Genomic DNA, 25772 nt, shown 5'->3' on the forward strand with positions numbered 1-25772 from the left:
ATACCAACATGTTTCATGGTGCCCACTTGCTCCTTCCCCAAAACACCTCTTACCAAAAGTGAAGACTCAATCCCGCCACCTCAAAGGTAGGAGTTCCTTCAGGGAACCCTGGGAGACATCACTTTAAGTCTACAGAGGGTACCTGTTCAAAGACAGTGGTCCCCAGAAAGGAAAGATGATTGGCCTGGGATCTCCCAACCTTTAGTTATTGCCTCCTATGGCAGCTGTTTAGCGGTGGCTCCCACTACCCTTTCTAAAAATTCCAAAAGTCTCTCAACAATAGATGGTGATATAGACCTAATTGGTTTCTCAAATTCTATAGGGAGGGTTCAATACTGATATCTCATATTATGCCATCTCTGCCCAAGGACGTACATAACTGCTTATTAAAATTCATATGATAGTACTAAACAGAATTTTTAAAAAGAACTTTTGTTGTCAAAGGCCCTAATCTATCTAGAAGAGTGGTATATAAGCACAGTTGTAGTAGTAGTAGTAGTTGTTGTTGTAGTTGTTGTTATATTTAATTCCAAGCTTGGCCCAAGAGTGCTTATCAAAAAATCTACACAATAGGCCTGGTACAGAAAAGGTATTTGTTTCTATAACCAAGGGCTGGGGAGGACTCCTAATTTGCAGAATGATCACACAACTTAAAAATAGGGGCTTAGCCACCTAAGGAACCCCCCCCCCAAATTGCTGCGATCTTGTGAGAAAAAGCAGAGACAGGATAGCACCTGCAGAAGGCCCTGTTCAGATAAGTGAAGCTGCTATGGTGCAGCATAGGAAGAAAGGTGGTCCAGCCATGGAAGAGTTTTATATGTGGTAGCCAATATACCTTGAATTGAGCCGGATAACTGATGAGTAGCCAATGGAATACCTACAGAATGGGAGAAATATGCATATTCCTCCTAACTCCTGATAATAATCGAACTGCATCATTCTCCACCAACTAGACTTTCCAAGGTAACTTAGAGAGGAGACCTATGTATAAAGCATTACAGTAATCAAATCTCTGTGTTACCACGGCATGGTTCCAGATGGCCAGATCAGCCATGACAAGGTAGGGGACCATCTTCAAGTCTAGTCTGAGTTTGTAGAAAGCATTTTTTTGCAGCTGCCTTAACTTGCTTTTCTAACAGTAGCACTAGATCTGTTAGAAAAGCTCTTAAATGAGTCTGTAAGGGTCAGACGAACTCCATCGAAAGTGGGGGATACAATATCCTTCAAGATTTCTGCCTTCTCAAAAAACATCACTTCTGTCTTATCTGGGTTCAGTTTTAGTTTGTTTGCTTCCGGTCATTTAACCACAGTTGTCAGGCAGCGGCCCAAGATCTCAGCAGTGATTTGGAGCTGGGTGTCATCTGCATATTGATGGTATCCAATTCCATAGCTACTAATGATTTCTTCTAAAGATTTTACATAGAGGTTGAATAACACATTTTGTAATAGCACACTTTGTAAACTCCTCTGAATGGCCAAATCGTCCTGAAGGGCGGCATATAAATCAAATGTTATATAAATTGAATGTTATAACATGGGAGATAAGATTGCTCCCTATGGAACTCCACAAGATAATTCCCACTTTGGAGATAGCTGGTTTCCAACAGCAACCATTTGAGTCCGTTCCATGAAAAACAATTTAAACCAGTCCAAATCACATCCTACTCCTGCCTCCAAATGCCTCCACAGGATGATGTGGTCTACTGTATCAAAGGCTACAGAGAGATACAGGAGAAGAAACAAAGAAACATGTCCTTGGTCTACATTTAGATGGAGCCGCCAGAGCTGTCTCTGTTCCATATCCTGGCCTGAATCCAGTCTATAAAGAGCACCGAGCACCAGAGTTATCCAAGAAGACCAGGAGTTGGTCAGCTACTGATCTCAGTCTCAATCACTTTGTCCAGAAAGGGCAGATTAGAGACGGGGAGATAACTGGCTGCATCATTTTTGTCTAGGGATTTTTTTTTTAATTAGCAAGTGGATAACCACTTGTTTGAGTAGCCAACGGAAGGTGATCTGTGTTAGTGGCTGATTTATGATAGACATCCAGGGCTCATTTATATGGTTCTTACATGATTTTAGCAACCAAGATGGGCAAGGATCCAGTGTAAAAGTAGTGGCCTTCACAGATGCCAGGATACTATCTATATCCATCATTGTAACTGGGCTACAGTGGTCCATAAATGGAAGAGATGGTGTATTAAATATTTCTTCCATCTTGCCTATGTTATAGAAGACATCCAAACAACAACAACAAAAACAACAGTATGCTTATATACTGCTGTTCTGAACAGATTAGTGCCACACTCAGAGCAGTGAACAAAGTCAGTGTTATTATCCCCACAATACAGTTGGGGAGCTGAGGCTGAGAGGGGTAGCTTACCCAAGGCCACCTGCAGAGCTCATGGTAGTAGTGGAGTTAAACTAGCAGAGTGCTGATTCACACACTATTTGGGCTATTTTATCAGCAAAAAAAATTGCAAAGGCATCACAGCCACCTGTCTTTACTTTAGACTGTAAAGGTTCAGATTTAGGAGTTAGAAGATGTTTGGATACCTTGAACAACTGGTATGGTTATGGACTAGCTGATGCAATAGTTGCAGAGAAAACACTGTTTCATAGGTCTTCCAATGGGCTCTGCATCCATGCTGTATCAGATTCAGCATGAGTTTTCTGCCAGTGCCACCTCATTCAGCATGAGTTTTCCACCAGTGCCATCTTCCAGCTCACTTTATGTTACCCAGCTCTGTGGTTAACCCATGGGGCTAGCTTCTCTCCCAAGGGATGGAGAGGTTGAAGAGGAGCAATTTTGTTAATAGCTTTGAGGAGCTTCACATTCCAAGCTCCTACCACAGCCTCAATAGAGCATGGTGTTGGGAAACCATTTTAATCAGTCCCCTCTTTTTGCAGTGTATCAGGGCCATATTCACCTTTGTCTTTAGTAGATAATGGGCATACCATGGTTCAGGTCAAATCTCCAACCCTGAAACAAGAACTTCCTTCAAAGGATCAGTGCAAAATATTAAATCCAGGGTATGGCCACTTTCATATTGTGGGGCTGCCTGTCACTATTGAGAGAGGCCTAAGGCTACCAGGGAAGCTACACATTCCTGGCCAGCCTTACAAGGAGCATTCAGCATGAAGTCTCTGAGAACAATTAGTCTAGGTGTCTCCAACACTACGCCTTGAGAGCACCTCTGCCAACTCAGAAATGGTGCTTACTTGGAAGCTGGGTGGCCAGTAAACAAATATTTAAATAACAGACTGAAGAATAAAGGCAAATGTATGTAATGTATTACCATCCTCTGGAATACTCTTATAGCATTCTACAGCATAGACTTGTTGCTAATAAAAACCCCACATAAATGTTTTGGCCCCTTTTCCATCACTTAATCAAAGCCCTTTCAGCACTGGAATTTTTTTTTTTTTACATTTTTTGGTTGCTGTGTCCTCTCTTATGATTTTGAATGACTGCTTGATCTTGGATCAGCTACAGTCTTAACATATTGTCAAACTCTCAAGGTTTTTAAAATCAACTGCTGAAGACTACCTACTGTTCTGATGAACTACATCCAGTAATTTATGTTCTTCCTGACCTAGGGATCATCTCTTTCTCACCAGGAAAAAAAATGCCAAGCAGCATGCAGCTATTTTAATAAAGGAAACAAAAAAAAAATTCTAAATAAAAACAAAGCGTAGACTAATGGACAATGTACAAGAAAGTCATCTATTACGTTCTATACATTTTATTATTCATATGGGTTCTACCCCTACTTTATTTTTCTCTCATATATATGCCTTAAAGTACAAGTGAGAAATTATCCTAAAAACTGTTCTGTGAATATATCTAATTATTGAAAAAAAACAGGATTAAACTAGCAGACTAGTAAAATATCAGAACAATATGATTTATGATGCTACCATTCTATTGCTGTTACATATATTGGGAACAAAGAAAGTGGTTTATTTTTATGCTGAACCACAACAGAAGCCTTTCCAGATTGAGGTTGAGGCTGTACCACTTCAGATAGAGATTGAAAACTTAAAATAAAAATTATCCTCATAGAAAACTAAATACCAAGGGAAAAGTTATTCTTCTTTTTGACATGACAGTTTTCTACATACAGACTTTTGAAAAACAAAAACAAAAGAGCTTTCAGTGATGTGCATTCTGAAGTGGTATAATCTACACACCGGTTTACAACTCACAGTAAAAATTAGGTATATGGATGCAAAGTATCGCCTTACCATCAATATATATCCTGAGCTTGTGTAGTTCCCACAACCTCAGAAAGTCATACATGAGAAAACTTGTTTCCCTAGTGTATGGGACCCCAATTTGGATAGGGACCAGAGTGTGGGGCCAGGGCACACTGGAAAGCAAAAAGGCCTGTCCCTAGCCATGCCCTCCCCTGCAGCTGGGGGAAAGGAACAAAAGACAGCTCACTTGCTACAGTGGCAATTGAACTAGCTGCCCTGGTTCTAGGTGTACGGCTGTGCTATATGTCCACACACACACACACACCCTGGCCCAGGACAAATAACACTAACCATGCCATTTCAAGTCAGGAATACAGAACAGGGGATAAGGATACAGGCACTTTACTCCCTGTGCCATGGTACCAATCCAAATCAGGTCTCCACATGCGTAGGAAACAAGTTCCTTGCATCTATGTGTGACTGTCTGGCATGTTAAAAATCTTAACTTGTAGTTTAGCCTAGAGATCTAAGTGCAGAGAATGTTGCTCACACAGATATACTTTACTAAAAGAAAAGAAAAAGAAAATCCTTTAATCCATCTACTGACCAGGCAGAACAATTTGGGAAGTTTTGGGGCTTGTTCACACTTAGCTCTAGCACATATATTTGATACAAAAATGTGCCTACAGTTCAGCCCTGCTCCCCTGTAAATACATGTGTTAACCATAAAAAGAACCCCCCTTTATATCATCTACTGGCCACAAAGCAGGAAATATTACTTTGTGAACCACTTTGAACAGATGCCTGGAAAAGCAGCATATACATTTATTTAAGTTACAAACAAACAAACAAAAACAAACAAACAAACAAACAAGGTCAAACTCATCCTTATTATATCTCAAATAAGGTCAGAGCTTTGAAAGACATCTGTGTTAAGGCCCTCAAAGCAGAAATGTTTCAATCTTCCTTATTCTTGGTACGATTTTAACCTGTGATGCTTCATTTTTATGTCATTTTGTTTCCTTACACCAAATTTGACATTTTATGATGTTATTTCATTTATGCACCACTAAATCAGCTCTATCCATTGGGTTGGGTCCAAACTATATTTTCCAATGGCAGAACGGAAGTTTCCTGCCTCCCACCTTCCGCCTCAGCTCACTCTTCTTCACATAACGCTGTTCCTAAGGGATAGGGGACCTTGAGAAATAATAATGGGAGGGGGTCTGAGGCAGAAATGGGGAACTGGAGGAAATTTCCAATTTAGTCTCGATCCAGTCCATGAGGTGTACCATATATGCATAACAGAGGTATAAAAAGTCATATATGTGTATACAATACATAAAAATATTCAAAACCAGCAGAAAAAATGCGGATGAAGGTGGGACTAAAACAAGGGACAAAAAACCTGCATGAAAATTAAAAAAACAAATGAAACAGGAGCTGTCTGCTTATCCCTGTCTCTTTCATACACTTTCCCTAAGATTTAATAGCTTCACATTAGAAGCTTCGTATTAAGGTGAAGAGGAGTCAGTCATCTAAAGTCACAGCAGCCAGTGCACAGCTTCCTCTGCATATTGGATGTTCTAAACATCGAAGCCCCAGAAAATAATGTTATACTCTTTGCCTTTAAGGCAGTTGTTTTCAGGGAGATTCAAGCACAGAAGGGATCAAAAGCCAAAGATGATGTACAGGTTAACTCCCTCCTCCATGGTAAGTCTAGCATGAGTCAATTTCACAGGGCTATTCAAGAAGTCATTATCATGTTTTCTTGGTAAACTTTTGTTACCGAGTGGTTACGGGGTAGTTTGGCCAGTCATCTACATTTTACCCCCAGGAAACTGGGTACTCATTTTACCGATGTGGAATCCCCCCATAAGTCAGTAATGACTTAGTGCTCACACAGGGGACTACCTTTACCTTTTACTCAAGAAATATGAAATTTCTTGGACTGTGGTGGAAATTTCCTGAGGGCCATGTTATACACTTGCAGTTACAGATGCTGTCACTTTGCCTGTCTTTTCTCCCATGCCAGGTCCTATAGTTTCCATTTCAATTTTTTTTTTTAAGATTAATGTCTTCTTTCAAGCCCTCAATGCTAGCACTCAACAAAAGGAGCAGCATTTCACAAGATAACACTGATTATAGTCTGCAGGTGCATTTATGTTATTTGGTGTTGGGTATCTGTTTCACAAGCACACATATACAATCTTTCAGCACATTGTGTGGCTAAAAATCTGATATTTCACTTCATAGGAAATTAGTAAAATTGCACCAGATGTTGGAGGACAGCAAAAGGAAAAAAGGTGTTATCTTTTTGTCAATAGGAAACAAATACATTAAGCTGATTCTGCCTGATGCATGTGGAAAATTTCACGTGCTAATAACACTCCCTTTTGCATGACAGAGTGAACTATGCAAAACTGTCACAAAACAGAACTTTTAAAAAGTGTTAACTGTGATAAAAGCTTTCTCGGTTTTTCTTAAGGTAGAGTGGCATTTAAAGTCACTTTCGATGTATATTCTCTCTGATGGCCAGAGGGGGGAAGAGGGTGCGGCAGGAAATATAAATCATTTTGTACCATTTAGAAATAGCACCAAACTACAGAAGCACCATCCTCCCCCATTCCCACATGTTTTCTGTCTTTACACTCCATCATTTTTGGTCTAGCAATATTTCTGCCACCATATTAGCTGTTTCACCCTAACCTCTCTCCTGTCGCTGAATTTCTAATCACTGAGCTACAAGGCATTTCAAGGTTACTGGGTGCCACGTCAAGGTCTTCCAGGATAAATATAATGAAAATGATTTTGTAACAAAGCTTTGATATATCTCTGCCTCTTTTAAAAATATAGATAAATCATATATAAAGACTGGAGCAATACACAGCTGAGACTTTCTGCTTTCTCAAAGATCTGTGTAAAAAGCATAGAGTTTCCCAAAATAGCTTCTGTCAAGTTCTGTCAAATAAATGACAATAATAATTTAAATTTGCCCACCTAAAATAAGTCTACTTAACAATATACTTATTAAATCTATATTTAGCATAGTACCTTTAAATAACAGTTTTTCAGTAATGTATTAATAGTTTCACATTTGTCATCAGTAGGAAACGGGAGTTAAACTTTTAAGATAGAATTAACATAAAAGTCCTAGGAATTTAGTTTTATCACCTGGGCTACATATTGCAAAATCATTTCTGATGATGACCTTCATGAACGTTAGAAGCAGCTTAAAGCTTTTCATGGTTTGCAGCAGCTCAATGATGGGCTCCATCCATTACTGTGTAAACCCACAATGGGAGTATTAAATAATAGTGCAAAGGGGGGGGGGGGTGAAGCTTGAACTAGGACTGAATTATTTGAAAGGGGGAAAATACAAAAACCTTGTAAAAGCATGCATACAGTAATTTCACTAAACAAGAACAGTGCTGCTTTCCCAGTATAAATCATTATGTAAGCTTCCTTAATCTAGGGACTTGTCACACTTTGCTATGTGTAAGGAGGAGGGGCATTTAATCACAGTCTGCTTTTCTCATTTTGATTTTTTTAAGCGTACCCAGTCACAATCAGGAAAAGAAGAACTTTGCAAGAACAACTTTGCAATGGTTCTTGGTAGATATCAAATGAGGTAAGCGGTTTTCTCTCAGAAGGCTAGAAAACATCACAAAACCAACAAAAAAATTCTGTCTCGAAAAAGCAGCACTTTGCACCTTCAAAACACATGCTGTCACAAATCAATGAGGTCATGCAACCATGCCAACACATGCAGGACACACACTGTGACATCACAAGAGGAAAAACTGAAACGCTATGCCATACCTGCATAAAGTTCTGAAAAGAACAAACGTGAGGATTATTTTTTAAGAAAACTTTCTAAAGCAAATTTTCACATAAAATGGTATCTTTCCCATGTTCATATCATTTCATGACTCAGTAATCCTTTATCTTACCTACTTAATGTAGCTATGCATATTTGTCAATTTAGTATAAGGAATACAAGAAAAACCCTAAAAGCATTTACATTTCACTTTCTGTCCATATAGTGTTTTTCTTAAGGATCATGCCTGAGGTTATTTATAGAAACCTATTTCCTTGTATCTGTTGTCCAGATATTGTGAGATTTGCTGGAGCCAATCAGAAGCAGTGTTGTAGAAGTAGACTCAAGCAACATTCTGAACAGTTGGGCCTCCTGGGTCTATCATATCAAGAACTATCAGTCTCAGAGGGCCTTTTGCACAGGCAGAAGGGAAGGACACCTGGTGGGAAGGACAAAGAAAAGTACCATAAGACAGCAGGAGCAAGAGCTCCTGCTTCTTTTGGTAAGATTTACAGGCCCATAATATATTTAAGTGTCTAATTCATGTACAGTCACAAATAGGGTTGCCAGATGGTCTCTGCAAAAAATAGTGGATGTAGGTAAAGGAGGGGCAGTACTCATATGAGGAATGATCTTTGTGTGAACGCAGTGTGTGCACATTTCTGGCCCCAGCGTGATGACATCACTTCCGGAAGTGACGTCTTTGTGCCACCTACAGCTATTGATGGCATCGTGTGGGATCCTTGCTGGACTGCAGGTATTTTATAATGGGGCAAGAATGTTTAAGCCAGCTAGCCATCTTGTCTCTGGAATGAACATGCAACAGAATTTGGCAGAGGAGGTGGTAATTCATGATTTTGCAATAAAAAAGGCTGGAAAAATTAAGTTTTATGTAAATTGGAAATCTTTGCAGCGCCACATTGGCCCATTAGAATTTTATTTTTAAAAAGACATTGATAGGATAATCCCTTTTTAGTGACCAAAAAGTTACAAATTTAGAAACCTTGTAGAACTCTCAGGCTGAGTTTTATTATTAAACAAAATTGCAAAAGCAGGCACTTTTCAGAAATGTAGAATATTTAACAGTAGTTTCAAAACAAAAACTTTTTTTATGGTTCATGAGATTGTATGTATGGGATGAGGGATTGTGATGCTGGTGTGTGTGAGCATTTTACAAACTCGAAATGGGCTCCCAAAATAATGCCTGGGCCCTGAATATAGGATACCCTGTGCTCATGCAATAAGATCTGTGACCACAAATTCTGGGTAATCATTTCACACAATCATATTTTGAGCTTCTCTTGCTGTTTGGGACTTGGAAACTCTCCACGTATATTCATTAGAAAACAAAATAATGATAATGATAATCAGAATGTACCTCAGTTACAGCACGTGCCTGAGAGTACATTTTTAAACTGTAATATATGACAGTGAAGAGTAAATAAATAGTCAAGCTATTTAACCCAAAAGAGAAAACACTTTTGTTTTCTGGAACTGCTTCTGCAGAGGATAAATCAACGTTCATAAAATCATTACAAGTTTTGCATATAATGCAAAACCTTCTTTATTTTCTCAAAACATTCTATTTCTCTAAATTTAAAAGGTCAATAGAAAGTTCAGGAACCAAGAGGCATGCAGCAATTTGCCCCCTCACTGTTGATCTTTAGGAGGCAGCTGAAGACTGTTGTTTAGGACTGCTTTTAATTAACTTAGTTTTATCTAATTTCTGGTAGTCTTATACTGTGTTTTAAAAAAAATAACAGCAACAACAATAATAACTGTACTTATATATCACTCTTCTATAGAGATGGACACAGATTGAAAAACAAATCAAAATTTGACACAGACCGGACCGGTTCAGCATTCACGAACAGGTGGGGCGTGGGATGCATATTTTCCATGGACGTGATGACTTTTGGGCCAGTCTGTCAGTCAGTTGGTCCGTGAAATCAGACAACCCAGCGCCAAGCAATCAATTCCCTAGGCAACGGAAGGGATGTCCGCAGACCTTCTCTGACTTGTCAGAGAGCTATTTTTCTCTATGAGAGCAGAGGAATACACCCCCCCACCACCACCTCTCAGGCAAGTGATTTCAGTTTCCAGCAGGCAGTAAGACCTGGAGAAACTGCAGGATGGATTTTTCAGTCACAGAGGGAGGTATTTGAAGCTTTTGCTTGAGATTCTGGCTGCTTCTGTTCCACAGCCAGGCTCAGAGGCTAAGCCTGTGAGGACTCAAATAATACTTTTATATATTATACTTATTAACAGTATCATTATTATTTAGAACACTTGTCCTGGCTGGGAAGGTGCCTGGGTGGGCCAGAGCTCTGGAACCCCCCCATCCTTGCCAAGTGCAAATGCACCCCGCCACACACACATACACACACAAGGGGAATTTTAACCTCCTTCCCCATGGGTCCTCCTGTCCCCTAGTCCACCAGTGGCTGCCAACCTCTGGCTGCATCCCAGCAGAGGGTCTCATTGTCCATATCTGGGATCATTCCAGGAGGATCTGAACCTCCCTCCTTTTGGAAATTCCTTGCCACTAGACCATGAGGATCCATGGTTTTGAAGCATGTTTTTGCACTGTGGTGGTGCAATGAAGCAGTGAGTGCATGGTTTTTTGGGTGCAATTTGTGGCAATAGACATGATATGGGATTGTGTGGTGGATTTTGAGTGGCTCCATATAAAAATCAAGAGGATCCCTGAGGATCCGTGCTTTTGAAGCATGTTTTTGCTCTGTGGCAGCGCCACAGATCAGTGGGTTCATGATTGTTTCAGTATTGTCCGTAGACTAGTACATGATCCATAATATGATGGCCTTTTTGTTTTGTTTCAATATAAAAATCATATGAATTCATGAGGATTAATTTAAAATCATCTGGATCCTACTTTTACCCACTCCCTTTGATCTGTTCTCAGAGACCATCATTCCACTCTGGTGGCTGTCATTCCTGCCCCAGAGCAGTTTAGCCACTCCCAGGGACTGTCATTCCACTCTGGGGAGGGACTTCATTCCAGGCCCAGATAGGGTTGCCATCTCCCAGTTGGGAAATTCCTGGAGAATTTGGGGGGGTGGACCCTGAAGAAGGCAGGGTTTGGGGAGGGGAGGAACCTCAGCAGGATATAATGCCATAGAGATCTCCCTCCAAAGCAGCCATTTTCTCCAGATGAACTCATCTCTGTGGCCTGGAGATCAGTTCAGGAAGATTTCCAGTCACCACCTGGAGGCTGGCAACCCTAGGCCCAGAGCAGAGCAGTACATCTAAGCTTGTGTAGAAATAACAGAAAATAGTGCCTCTGCAGAGCAGTTTCCATTCTCTGAAGAAGATTCTCTAACTCCATTCCACATTTTCATTGCAACTTTTTGGTGCTGTCATGTATCTCAATGGAGCCAATGCAACTTAATTGGCATTTGAGGCTCCTATTATATCTAAGAGGACCTTTCCTGGGAGCAGGTGGTTTAGGTGTCGATAACTTGAACGTCTGAAATGCAATCTTCACCAAACTTGGAGGGTGGCTGGAGGAGAGCCTGCTGAAGACTCCTTGCGAGTTTAGCATCTCTGAGTATGAAGGGGGGCATCCTAGGGTCCCCAGAGGTGACTGACTGTGGACCAATGAACTGGTCCATGAATAGGGGCAGGTCCATGAAAAGTTCATGGTCCGTGAAACGCAATGTATCATGGACCAATGGTCTGTGGTTTTTTCCCGGTCTGTGCCCACCTCTACTCTTCTACACAGACTGGTGCCCACTCAGAACAGTGAACAAAGTCAGTGTTATCATTATCCCCACAATACAGCTGGGAAGCTAGGGCTGAGAGGAATGGCTTGTGTATTTTTTATTATTATATTATTTATCTTGTAAGTTGCCTTGAGTTCCTGCATGGTGGCTAATTTTTTAAAAAATATATATATAAGTAACTTTGGCCTTCCTTTGGTTCCTGGACAGATATTTTTCTTGTCATCCCAATCCATATTACTTTCAAGGCATTCTCTCTTGTTTTGCTTTCTCCCATTCCATCCTGGCCAAAGTATTTTGCAGTATTCCAAATATAGCAGAAATTATACTTAAATCGAATTAAAACACTTGTCCTGCTGCTCATGCCTCTTACAAACTTCACCAACCTAACTTAAACTAAGGGATACTGAAGATCTGCTGGAGATTTTACAGCTGAATAGATTTAAAAGAATCATGTGTTGATTCAATGACAAAACCAACAGCAACCACAGAGAAAGAGTTTTAAATTGGGAGATATTGCTTTCATATTTCAGCAGAGTCCCACTTCTGAGAGATATTGGTTTTCTAATAGCCGCAAATCTCCACTGAGTCTCATCACAAAATGACTAGCTGTGATCGCAGAAAACAAATGGTTGATTTGGCCTATTGTTTGTACATCATCTCTCCTCTTCAGGAGTGCTTAAAATCCTTTTACTTATAATCTGTGTTTTAATTATCTCTGTCCATAAATAGTTCTGTATTGAAAACTATTATTCTCTCGTTTATTCCTTAGAAGTCTTTTCTTTTCGTTTAGCTGTTCTTACCGGCCTGCTGCATCTTCTTCTTCTTCTCCTCCTTTTTTTTGAAAAATATTTAATAATTACTACCATTTTGCTTTAATTTCTGTTTGCCTTCTTGGGGGCCCTGTTTGGGGTGGAAAGGTGGCATACAATTTTTTTAAAAAAAATAGTAATAAACATCTGGGGATGTTTGTTGTTAAGGCTGCAAGAAACAAATACACATTGCCTTTTAAATGAAGCATGCTCGGATTTTTGACTGAGTCATACAGCAATTTGGATAAAAAGATAGTCCTCCCCTTCCACTCCCCCAAAATTAATTGAATAACTTCTGAAATCTTTTGGGCATTCTACAGTTGCAGAATGTTACATAATGATGAACTGCTCTGTAGCCAGTCAGGAACATGCTAACAGGATAGAAAAATGGTTCCAGGTATGATCTGCTTTATTACATAGTACATTTATACTTCCCTATTATAATTTTGCCAGCTTGATTGTCTGGCACTCTTTCTTCCATTAACTGGCCAGCACTACAACATCTTCTTGGGCAAAGATCATCCATTGTCTGGGCTCTGGAATAGAGGTGGGAACAGACCAGAAAATGGACCTAAATTTGACATGGTCCGGCCCTGTTTGTGGTTTGCGAACAGGCAGTTTATGGGACCACATTTTTCACAAACTCTGGTCCATTTGGGTCAGTCGGTCCGTGGTCCATGAGTCCAGACATCCTGGCACCGATCAATCAATTCCCTAGGCAATGGAGGGGATGTCCACAGACCATCTGCAGCCCTTGGAACACACCAATCCTAGCCTCAAAACCTTGATAGGCAGCTCTGGCTGCCAACCAGAGAGCTCCCATTCTTCTCTATATGAGCAAGGAGCAAGAATTAATTCCCTAGGCAATGGAGGGGATGGGCATTCTACAGCCCTTGGAACGCACCAATCCTAGGCCTTAAAAACTTGATAGGCAGCTCAGGCCAGCAGAGAGCTCTCATTCTTCTCTAAGAACATAAGAACATAAGCAAAGCCATGTTGGATCAGGCCAGTGGCCCATCCAGTCCAACATTCTGTCACACACAGTGGCTAGAAATCCAGTGCCATCTAAAGGACTGTCAGTGAGGCCAGGACACCAGATGCCCTCCCACTGCCTTCCTTCCAGCACCAAGACAACAGAGCACCACCTCCCCACAAAGAGAATACCATCTATCTCCTGTGGCTAATAGCCACTGATGGACCTCTGCTCCATATATTTGTCCAGTCCCCTCTTGAAGCTGGCAATGCTTGTAGCTGCCACCACCTCCTGTGGCAACGAATTCCATGTGTTTATCACCCTTTGTGTAAAGTAGTATTTTCTTCTATCTGTTCTAACCCGACTGCTCAATAATTTCATAGAGTGCCCACGAGTTCTTGTATTGTGAGAAAGGGAGAAAAACACATCTTTCTCTACCTTCTCTAACCCGTGCATTATCTTGTAAACCTCTATCATGTCTCCCCTCAGTCGTCTTTTCTCCAGGCTAAAGAGCCCCAAGCGCCTCAATCTTTCCTCATAGGGAAAGTGTTCCAACCCTTTAATCATTTTAGTTGCCCTTCTCTGTACTTTTTCCAGTGCTATGATATCTTTTTTAAGGTGTGGCGACCAGAACTGTACACAGTACTCCAAATGAGGCCTCACCATCGATTTATACAGAGGCATTATGATACCGGCTGATTTGTTTTCAATCCCTTTCCTATGAGAGCAAGGAGAGCAAGGAGCAAGAATTAATTCCCTAGGCAATTGAGGCAATGGATGTTCTGCAGCTCTGAGAACACCAATCTTAACCTTCAAAACCTTGATAGGCAGCTCTGCTTGCCAACTAGAGAGCTCCCATTCGTCTCTATGTGAACAAGGAGCAAGAATTAATTCTCTAGGCAATGGCTGAAAAGGTGTCTGTGTGTTGAGTGAGGGGGCTCTTCCTCCACCCTTTTCTGTTTGATTTTGCTTCATTGCAACTTTTTGGTGCTGCAAGCCAAAGCAAGTCAATTGGCATTTGTGACTCCTAGTATCTACTAGACGTTTCCTGGCATGGCCACTTTGGGGGTCTGTAACTTGGACCTCCAAAATGCAATCTTGGCCAAACTTGGCGGGTGGCTGGAGAAAAGCCTGCTGAAGCCTTGCTACAAGTTTGGCATCTCTGAGTGTGAAGGGGGCAGTCCTAGGGCCCCCAGAAGTGACAGACCATGAACAGACGAACCAGTCTGTGAACAGGGCAGGTCCGTGAAAAGTTCGTGGTCTGTCAAATGCAGTGGACCATGGGCTGACAGTCCGTGCCCACCTCTACTCTGGAGTGTGTTGTTTCCTTCCCTGTGCCTTTGTGATGAAGGTCCTGAATCAATGGACAAAGCTTCATACTTTGCATGTTCCATTTTTGTAGAGAATCGGTCATATACACTGGGCCTACACTGTTGTCATTGCATACAAATGTTCACAAGGAACATTTTGTGTGCAGTTGAGGGTGGATCAGTCCTGGATACCACCATGTGCAAACCTGAAGAGATGGACCATGTATGAACTAGTACTATGACAATCCTAATTACAAAGCAGTTTCTGTGTAAAGAAAAAATGTTAATTGTTCTGAGCTTTGGAGGAGAGCATTAATGTAAGATGGACAGAAAAAGGCCAAACAATCAAATATGAAATTGGGGCTGTATCACAAGATGTTTTGCGAACAAAAGAAATATATTGGAAAATTTAGGAAAACACACACTTCAGATTCCCTCAGCAGAGAGGGAATAACTCTGAAGAAAGAAGCAAAAAATGTAAAGAAGGAAAAGAAGAGCAAATGCAAGGGTGACTGGATTATATCAAGAGTAAGAAAGTCTAATTTTCCCCAAAGGAAGTACTGAAAGACCTGCACAGCTCAATTAGGCAATCACTGAGTAGGAAAGAATGTAGTGTAATTCCTTTTCTTTTTGTTGTTCTCAAGCTTAAAGGAGGTGACAGTTTTATAACCCCATCATTTTCAAGGTCATCTTTCTCAGTCCTCTCCTTATAAAAGATGAACTGAACTGTATTTATAAGGCTCTGTTCAGGGACAGAAAAGCATAGTGACACCCAGACAAAATGGGACAAGGAGGATTCTAAAATTTACAAACTGTGACATTCTTTTTGGAAGGATGATTTTAAAGTTCTTTTATTTTATAGGATAAGCGTCAATATCTTTTTTTCCAAAAGATATGTGCAACCTCTTGATCCTGCTATTAAATAATGGTTAATATTTATCAATAGCCAAGACAAAAGGAATGACACAATACTTCTCTGTTTGATTTCCTCATAATTCTCAAGATAGTCTATGGATTTGGAATTAACCTTTCCAGAGCCAGAAATCTGCAAAGTGGGGCAGATGCCAAAGGCTGAAGGCTTCCCAGGGCCCACTTGCTGTGAAATAACTGTTTCTTTTATTAAAAGTCCTGTGGCATATTAAAGGCTAACAACTGCCATTTGCCACTGCACGCTGCAGTAAAGGGTAGAGACTAGGTATGGGCACGAACCAAAAAGAACCCGAACCATGAGGTTAGTGGTTCGTGGATTTTCACGAACCAGGAAACATGAACTGGCATGGAACTGGGGCCAGTTACGAACCAGTTCATGGTTCGTGGGGTTTAAATACCCCTTTCCGGCTGCTTAGCAGTGGCAGGAAAAGGAGCATTTAACAGTTTAAAGGGCCCTTTCCTGCCTTGCAAGCGGCAGGTCCCTTTAAACTATCAGCTGGCAGGTGGCGGGAGGGATCCCCCCTCGCCACCTGCCAGCTGATAGTTTAAAGGGCTCTTCCTGTGGTAGGGCCTTTTAAACTGCCCAAACCCCAGCCCTTACCACCCCCAGCCCCAGCCCCAGCCCCAGCCTTACCTTCCCCTGCGGTGCGCAGCGTCCTCCCTCTCCTCCCACAAGGGGCAGGAAGGCCATTTTCGGCCTCCTCTGTCCCTCTGCATGCCTGCAGAGTAGCAGAGGAGGCCAAAAACAGCCTTGCCGCCCCTTGCAGGGGGAGGAGGAGGAGTCATCAAAGTAAATGTGGGACTGGAGGGGTGGGGGGTGGGGCTGGGATTTGTGGGCCGTTTAAATGGCCCTGCTGCTTGCAAGCTGCAGGAAAAGTTTAAACTGTCCCTTTCCCAATACGACCCAAATGAACCCAAACCAGTAACCAGTTCGTGGAAGTTCATAGAAAGGAGCTTCCACGAACTGTGGTTCGCAAATCACGAACTGGCCTGGTTTGTGTGTTTTTTTTGGGTCGTAATTGGATTCGTGCCCATCTCTAGTAGAGACAGGTGGATTGACAGACAGAGACCAAAGAGATAACTGCTCATGCATATACCTGGCTTGTAATCGATACACTTAAAACTGTTTGAACTTTGTGTGAATTGTAGAAATGTAGTGTTAATTTAAGGCAGACTGTTGTGATCTGGTATTTGTTTTTGCTGTTGTTAAATTGTTTGTTAATTTTTTAAAAAATTCAAAATAAAAAAGTTTTTAAAAACCCTCTATCTACATCTCCCACTATAGGCTCCCTTCATTCAAAACAGGTAGCAACCCGAGAAAGGGCCTTCTCAGTCATGGCGCTGAAAATTTGGAACTCTCTCCCAGGAAGACTTTCAGTCTCCCTCTACTGTTGTGTTTTGGGTGGCTTTTTCATTTTGTTTGGCATTCCCTCATTAACTCTTATCAGCTCTCCTTAGTGTTTATATATGCATATATATAAAAAGCATATATATATGCTTTTTAATGTTTGAAATGTTTAATGTTTGAAATGTATGAAATGTTTTAGTGTTTTAATGTTCAATGTCTTGGGGATCCTGAATAAGGTAGAAAGGCAGCAAAGAAAGGTTTTAAATAAAATAAAATAGCTTTGGAATCATAACTTTAAAGATGCTAGTACTACTGTAGAATAAGTGGTTTGATTGAAAGAAAGACAAAATTAATTTGGTGAATAAAAACTTCAGAACACAATTGTATCTTTGAAACAAGCATTGATACGTGCTAACATAATATACCTGAGGGAACATATAGGCCTAAATTCCACAGCTAATTGAACTTCATATGTAAAGTCATAGTGGGGACACCAGTTTTTACCCCCCTCTCCCTTGTTTATATTTTGGTTGGGAAAGAGGAGAGGGGGCTGCCATCTGAGATTTTGATTGTATATATATATATATGTTGATGATTCTGGTTTTAATGTATTTAAATGTCTATTTTGTATTATATTGTAACCCGCCCTGAGCTTGCTTGCAGGGTGGGCGGGCTATAAATTGAATTAATAATAATAAAAATAATAATGATGATCAGGGTTTTTTTTTCAGTTGGAATGCAGTGGAATGGAGTTCTGGAAACTCTTGAAAATGGTCACATGGCTAGTGGCCCTGCCCCCTGATCTCCAGACAGAGCGGAGTTTAGATAGCCCTCCATGCCACGCGGAGGGCAATCTAAACTCTCCTCTGTCTGGAGATCAGGGGACTGGGCCACCAGTCATGTGACCATTTTCTCCGAGGGCAACCCCCTGAGTTCCACCACCTCTTTTCCCAGAAAAAAAGCCCTGATGATGATGATAACAACCAGACTGAAATTTTTACATGGGGGAATTATTCAAGCATGTTCCTCAATTCCTCTTTTAAGTTTGTCATTTTTTTAAAAAAAAACCCTTCTCATCTGATAACATAGCCAACCTCTTTCAGGCAATAAATAAACAAAGTTTATTTCACATTAGTCACAGCATAAGAGATAATTGGCTGGTCACTTTTGAAGCTTGCTTTGAGAAAATAAAGGCCTAATAATGCTGCTTGGAAGAGTGAAATGAGTTCAGACAAGTGACAGAAATGCTTTCTAAAGTTAATTATGTTTACTTTTCCTTCTCCCTCGGTGTTCATTACCTTTAAATGGAGCCACACATTGGCAGGAGTAATTACCAGGTTGGTCAATGCAGGTGCCTCCATTCTTGCAGGGAAATGAAGCACACTCATCTATATCAGTTTCACAGTGCATACCTTTGAAAAGATAATTGAAGATGCAGCAATTTAGTAAGACAAGCAGGTGCCAATTAATAATTGTTCAATTTGTACCTCAAAATCCCAAATCCATTCTGTGTTGAGAAGCCAGTCTAAATCAAGCAAATAAGGACCTTACATATATTACTGTCAGAGCCTATTTATTTCACTTTACCTCTAGCTGCAACAGCTTCCTTTAACTTAGCACATCCAGACGTCTCTGTGTGGCAATATTAAAGCCTGTTTTAAGTGTGACCTCATTCATCATATGCGTTGCTATTAAAAGTCCACAGATGGAACCAGTGAGCCAGTTTGTTGGAATGCAAATGAAACATTAGGTTGGGGCAGTTAAAGAGTGGGGGGCGGGAATGGAGGAAATGAATCCATAATGCCTCAGTGAATGACTCGGAAGCTATTTTTCCACAGAATACAGGATTCATTCCCAAAGCTACTTACCAGTAAAGCCAGGTAGACAGAGACAGTCATATCCACCAATAAGGTCTGTACAGCTTGCATTATGGAAACAGGGGTTTGAGAGACATTCATTTATGTTGATTTCACAAAGTGTGCCTAGAAATGATAGGAAAAAGAAGGGGGCAACAGTAGTTTGCAGCATTCCAGATATTTGATCATGACCACATTTTTATTTCTTTTCCATTTTTACATAAAGTAGCTTACTTCCAAGAATATTCTGTCAGCTTTATTATTGTGCCTTCAAACCTGTTGCTCTCCAGCATTTAATACTTTATTATTTGAGTTATTTCACTAGTTTTCTAAGATCAAAGTGAAAGTGAATTGATTCTCAAGACTTATGGCAGGCAATTTCCTTATCAATATACATCAATATAAAAAGAATAGAAAAGACACTGAAACATAATAGATTACATTTGCTGTGTCATGAAGAAAACCTTTCTTCTGTTCTGGGTAATGCAGTAGATGAACTTTCACCAAAATGAAAAGGGAAATTGAAACAGGAAAAAAATATTTTGTAGCAAGCAACAGTCCTTAAAATTCGTGGGTTGTTGTGGAGGGTATTTTGAAGGATAAGAGAAAGAGTCCCTCCTCTTCTTCCTACTGTTACTTCCCCCTTTCCACATTTTCACTACAGAATCCTTGTATTTGCTATCTGTGCAATCACAAGAAAAAAGAGTGTTGGGAATTTAGCAACTATGAAAAAGAAGAGACAGAGAGAAAACACATCTATATTTAAGAGAATGAATTCAGCAGCCACTGTCCTTGCATGTAACTTCCAAACATTCAGGTGAGCCTGGGAACAGAACTTAAATGCACCGAGTTTTGAAGATACTCTCTGTACACAAGGGCCTAGTTATATGTGTATAGGCTCTGTTCACAGATTCAGTTGAATGCACAAGGTCAAGTAAGTGCAATCCCAATCTCCCTGCCAAGCATTCAAGTAATGTGGATTTGTTGTGTGAACTAGCCAAGGGCATGTTAGAGATACCCCAACAACTGACCAGTCCAGTTAACTACCAGTTGTGATCAGGCAGCCAATTAATCAACAGGCTGTTCAGCTGTTTGCAACCTGTCCCTGTATATTAAAGAAATAGGCTACTTGCAGCCATCAGAAGCCATCACTCAGGTCATGAGAATCAGTTGGGAGTCAGCTTTTGATCTCCTGCTAGGAAAATTTTGCTCTGTACTCAGCATGGGGGCGGGGGGGAATCAGGCATCAACTCCCAGCTGATCATCTGGAAGTGGGGTTCTTCTGATTCCCATCCTAGAAAATTTGCTGCCCCCCAGATTTACTGAGGTGCAGCATATTTGTGTGTGTCAAGCAGAGTGATCAAAAGCCCAGGTGATGTTTCCCCTCCCCCAAGCTGTAGTCTTGGGCTGCAGAGAAAAATTGGGACTCCTGGCAGCAGCATCGTTGCTTGAGACGGGTGCTGGGCTTTGTAACTTTGCCCAGATGGAGAAACAGACTCCCTTCCTGGGCATCCTGGTCTTGGCTGGGGGCAGAGCCTGCAGTAGGCGGCTCTGCTTACCCAGCATGCAGTCAATCTCTTCACTCAGCCCACCCGTCTCACCCTGTTGTAGAGCAGGATTAGCCGGCTGCTGTTTCCAGAGCCAGGTAGGATTTTTTTCCCCTTTACCAGATTGGCTGTTGAGTAAGGGTTTTTTTCGCCTACCTTGCACTGTTGGCAGGGGTTAGAGGTTTTGGCCTGGGTAGTGCCATTAGGCTAAGTCCCTGGCAGGAATTTATTGGGAAATAGGGAGCGGGCCAGTGAGCACCCAGTGGCACTTTCCCCATGGTGGGGAAACAGGGCCTGCCAAGAGTGCGGTATGCTTGTGACGACTACCACAGCACGGGCAGATGCCTGTGGGGATCCCCAGGGACAAGTCCTTCCCTCATGCTGTATGGCTGGGACGTTAGGAGCTTGATAGGCGATCCATCTGCCTAGCCGGCCAGGCTACAGCCATTCCATGGATGGCCTACTCCCGGAGCTGTGGGGCTCGCCCAGACAGGTCAAGGCGGAGGTCCAGGTGACCCCGTGGCTTGACCTGTACCACTTAATTGGCCCTTGTCACACTTTATGCATTGTTATGTTAATAAACAGCCATTTAGTTCCACGCCTGTGCCTGTCTCTTCATTCCGGCTAAGGTTGCAAGGAGAGGAACCAGCTCTTTCTCCTCTCCTTTTGCAAAGACATTAAAAGTGTTACTTCTGTCCCCACCCAGCATGGACTGCATAGAAATTAGTTCTTTGCCTTTTTCAACAAAGAGTGAAAACACTGGTTCAATCCCCAGCTCAGAGAGGAAGGAAGTCAAAGGAGTTTTTTCTCACCTCCCTTTTGCAAATTTACCGTGTAGCTATTTGATTGAGTAAACCTCCTTCCCAGCTGATCCTCCATTCAGCTATGACTGCTTCTGACCAACTTGTTCGGCACTTGTTCAATTTCTCCATGTAATCTGGACATATCCCTGATCAGCTCATGCATCAAACAAGGTAAGTTAATCTGCTGAAATGAGAAACTTGTAGCACCCTAGCGCGGATGTGTGTGTCTGTGTGTTTGTGTGTGTGAGAAAAAGAAATATTACTTAAGCTGTAACATCATTTTATATTCTATACTTCCATATTTATTTCTGTAAATAATTAACAAGCAACACAGAACATTACTTAAACTTGAAGATCTTTTAAGATTCAAAGCAATCTAATTAATAAATAAAACAATAAATTAACTTTAATAAGGCTTTTAAGACAAAAACTATAGAAACAATGTAGTGTTAAGCAATTGTAGGTCTCATTAATTTCTGAAATCTGTGAAGTTTAGTATTGGTTAACAGGAGCATGCCCTGTATTTTCCATGAATACTGAAAATCAGTGCAACTTTTGAAAAATGGTAGAGTCCAGTAGCACCTTTAAGACTATCCAACATGCATGCATCTGACAAAGAGAGCTGTGGTTCTCGAAAGCTTATTCTATAATAAGTTGGTTAGGCTTAAAGGTGCTATTAGACTTTTTACTATTTTGCTACTATAGACTAACACAGATAACTCCTCTGGATCTAAGATTTTGAAAAATGGTCAGTGTAAACCAAGGGCATGTAGCAATATTATTGTTTTCTATTTATTTTTGTATCAAAAGCTTTATATTCATTATGATAAATTTTCTACCCTACTTTATTAGAAAAAAATTGTACCCGTCATCAAGGCTACCACATCTGCCAAATTTCAGACTGTTAGGACAAAAAGTTCTAGTTTTATAAGCAATCAAAACTGGTCACAAACATTTGTAGCTGTAAAACCTTTGTTTTCCATTCAGTGTGGATAAATTTCTCAGGGACTGCATCCCCCCAATGGAACTTTAATGGCAAATTTCAGCAAATAGGAAAATGGGTCCCAATTTTATTGCCAAATGAAGGTAGAAAATGTGCAGTTACTGTTAAACACAGGGAACCAAATTAAATGCATGGAATCCATTCTTTCTTTGTTATTTCCATTTGGTTTTGTTCTTTATCATTCCACCTTTCTCTCAGAAAACTGGGGACTCAGAGAGGTAACTAACTATAATAAAACCAATACATCATAAAAATATCAACGAATAACTGTTAAAATTTATTTGATATTATTTGTTTATAAATAGCAGGCAGTGAGCAAAAAAACCTTTTTGGTAAGGCTTTTTTCATTAGTTTGGAAATGAATGCACATCACTAGTAAATACATGCAATTGAACAAGCATTGTATTAATTAATTTCACTCAGTCTATTACCCTGTGAATGGATGCATTACTTTGGTGTAGATAATATACAGTGAGTGAGTTCTGCTCTCTTACAAGAATACCCTTGGCACACTACCACACCAGTGTATTGTGTCTTTTCTTAAAACAAAATACTCAGTCACACCATACAATCTAATATATTGTGAGCCCTTTGGGGACAGAAATGCACTAGAAAAAACTTTTGCAAGCACTCTGAGTCCACGTCTTAAAGAGGAATATAAATCAAACAAATAAATACTTGCTAGAATACTAGACTCCCCTCTCCCACTATGCTGCACAGCACAATGCCAATTTTCCACAGGGTACATTAACAAAACGGCAATTATTGTTTATTTATATAACACCATCAGAAAGCATAACACTTTAGTGAGTACAGTATTAACAACATCAATAACTGAGCAGCAGCCTTAACCACACCATAAATACCCCTCAGCTTTGAACACTCCGCGTGTGATCGGATCAAACTGAACCAGATTTAATTTATTAGATTTCTTGCTGGCCCTCCCTTCGAGCAGGCTCAGGGTGGGTTACATTATACAATGGTACAATAAATTAAAACAATCCTCCAAGCACCTGCCAAGTGTTTGACAGTTTCCCTTGTGTTTGCTGCCCCAGGATAGCAGTAAAACAGGAGGTTAGACTTCCTTACATGTCCAGTGAGCTGTGTTCAGCTTGGTTGGGCACAACTTGTGGCAAGCCTGCTCTCTAGGAAAATGAGTTCTGGAAACTAGCCATGTTCATGTCATTGCGGCTATTTACTACCAGAGCCATCAAGCACCACAATATGTGCCCAAAGAGTTGTCCTTTTACTTTTACTAAGCTTGAAGATTATGAACAGCAACAAATCTATAAGCAAATATATCAAACCAATAGTCCAATCCTAGGCAATATAGGTGGTAGAAAGTGCCATCAAGTCACAGGTGACTGACTTACGGCAACCCTCTAGGTTTTTCAAACCAAAAAACACATTCAGAGGTGGTTTGCTATTGCCTGCCTGTGCATTGTGAGCCTGGTCTTCATTGATAGTCTCCCATACAATTACTAACCAGGGCTGATCTTGCTTAGCTTCCAAGGTCTGATTAGATTAGAGTAGCCTGGAACATCCAGGTCAGACAATATTACTTGGGAGTAAGTCCTACAGAACCTGATGGTGCTTATGGCTGAGTAAACCTCAGTAAAATGCACACCATTGCCCCAGAACTAGATTGAAGTAACCAAGGAACTAATATTAGCAAATATTATATGGAGATATTTTGTATTTTCAGCTGACTTTTGTCAGTTTTAGGATTTAAGAGATAATTCTCTTTTCTTACTTAGCATAAACTTAAATTTCCTGTGCATATCTTTACATCAACTGTATTTAGAGATTGATAGAAGCCAAGAAAAGATTCTTTTTTTTTGTTACCTTGAAAGCCATCCGAACACAAGCAGCTGAAGGCATTGAGCTGCTCGACACATGAAGCACCATTCTGACATGGGCCACTCAAGCACTCATCCACTTCTGTCTCACAGTTATCACCTAGAAATAAGTGAGAGATTTAGTTTATTAAATATCATTGAGTAGCATAGCTAAGAACAATAGTCAAGTTACACAGGATTTTACCAATATATCTTATTTTCTTGGAAGGAATCCCACGTTTTCTTAAACTTTTTACAAAGAGAGTGTGCTAACACCTTTTGTATTATCTCAAGCACAATTCACAGGATGCTAGCCAAGAAGCATCCCTGTATTGTCCTTAAAACAAACAGCCTTAAGAATAGTTTCATGTGTGTAGCTCTGTTGGTCTGCATTGTATATGCTGAAGGCACAGTTTGGCCCTTGGATAGTCAAAGTGGATAACCTTTCTACAATGTAAATAAATGAACAGCACAATCTTAATTGGAGGGGGGCTGAAAATGCTCAGGGACCTGAATAGCCCCTATGTCAACATATCTTGCTGGCACTTATGTTATCATAAACCCAATTTATGCTGATGGAGCTTCTTAGCGGAGGGGGGCATCATGCCCAGCTGCTGGTAGACTTTAAGTGTAATTTTGCATGCCAGCATGGGCAGAAGTTAGTCAGCTCCCTAAGTTGCTCCAGGCTGGGGACACCCCAAACAGCAGAGGAAAGTTACACCACAAGAAAAGGTGGTGTACCACATAGGTGCCCATGCACTGGGAAAAAGTCAAATTGTCCCTCCCCCATGCATGGCCCTGCTCAAATGGCCTGGAGGAACACAGGATGCCAACTAAAGCCACAACCCCAGCAGTGGCCAAGCCCCCTCTCAGACACCCAATCATGGCCTCCTCATGTATTTACTAGGCCTTGGCAGGAGGGGTGACACAGTATTCACTGGAATGATGATCTTTGTGTGCTTGCGCTCCCAGCGTTGGTGGTGAGAGTGCTCCTGCGCTTTGTGCAGTGCCAGTTCAGCCTATTTTTGGCAAAAATTGGCCACCATGAAATGTGGGAGCTCAACAACATCACCTCAGGTTTGTGACTTCCGGCAGATCACCAGTGACTGGTGAGCAATGGGTCAAGCCATCAGAAGTTTGGCTGACACTGGTGAGCAACTGATCCCCTACCCTACTTAAACCCTGGCCAGAGTACCCAAGAACTTGATTCATTGAGGGCACTCTCCCTTCACGAGGACCTTAGTGGGCAGACTAGCATAACCAAAGTTACGCGGGCATCCCTACACATCCACTGCAGCACTGCTTAGGATTGCTCTGCACATGTCATGTTTACAGTGAGAAAACTGGTATCTGTGCATATTTACTTGCATACAAGTCCTACTAAACTCAGTGGAACTAAAGATGCAAAGATATAGGATGCAAAATACCTAATTTGAGCTAGACCAGGTTTACTCTAGTATTTTCCCCATGGGGAAAGGTAGTTTCCCCTCTACTGCCACAGCCGCTGATATGTCAGCAGGACTTCCACATGGCAGGTTTCCCTGCACTTTCTCTCCTTCAGTGCCACTCCCAGGCCTTTCACAGTTTTTTTT

General features: G+C 41.1%; 1 protein-coding gene across 1 annotated transcript in view; it reads right to left on the reverse strand.

Moving 5' to 3' along the window:
- The window catches only part of LOC129324194 (fibropellin-1-like), a 142699-nt gene that overhangs the window by 73817 nt on the left and 43110 nt on the right, over positions 1-25772 (reverse strand). The window contains exon 6 of the mRNA XM_054971276.1: positions 24188-24301. Coding sequence (XP_054827251.1) covers positions 24188-24301 — 114 coding nt within the window. The remainder of the gene's footprint in view (positions 1-24187; positions 24302-25772) is intronic.

The sequence above is a fragment of the Eublepharis macularius genome, chromosome 1, assembly GCF_028583425.1.
Source record: "Eublepharis macularius isolate TG4126 chromosome 1, MPM_Emac_v1.0, whole genome shotgun sequence".
Classification (NCBI taxonomy): Eukaryota; Metazoa; Chordata; class Lepidosauria; order Squamata; family Eublepharidae; genus Eublepharis; species Eublepharis macularius.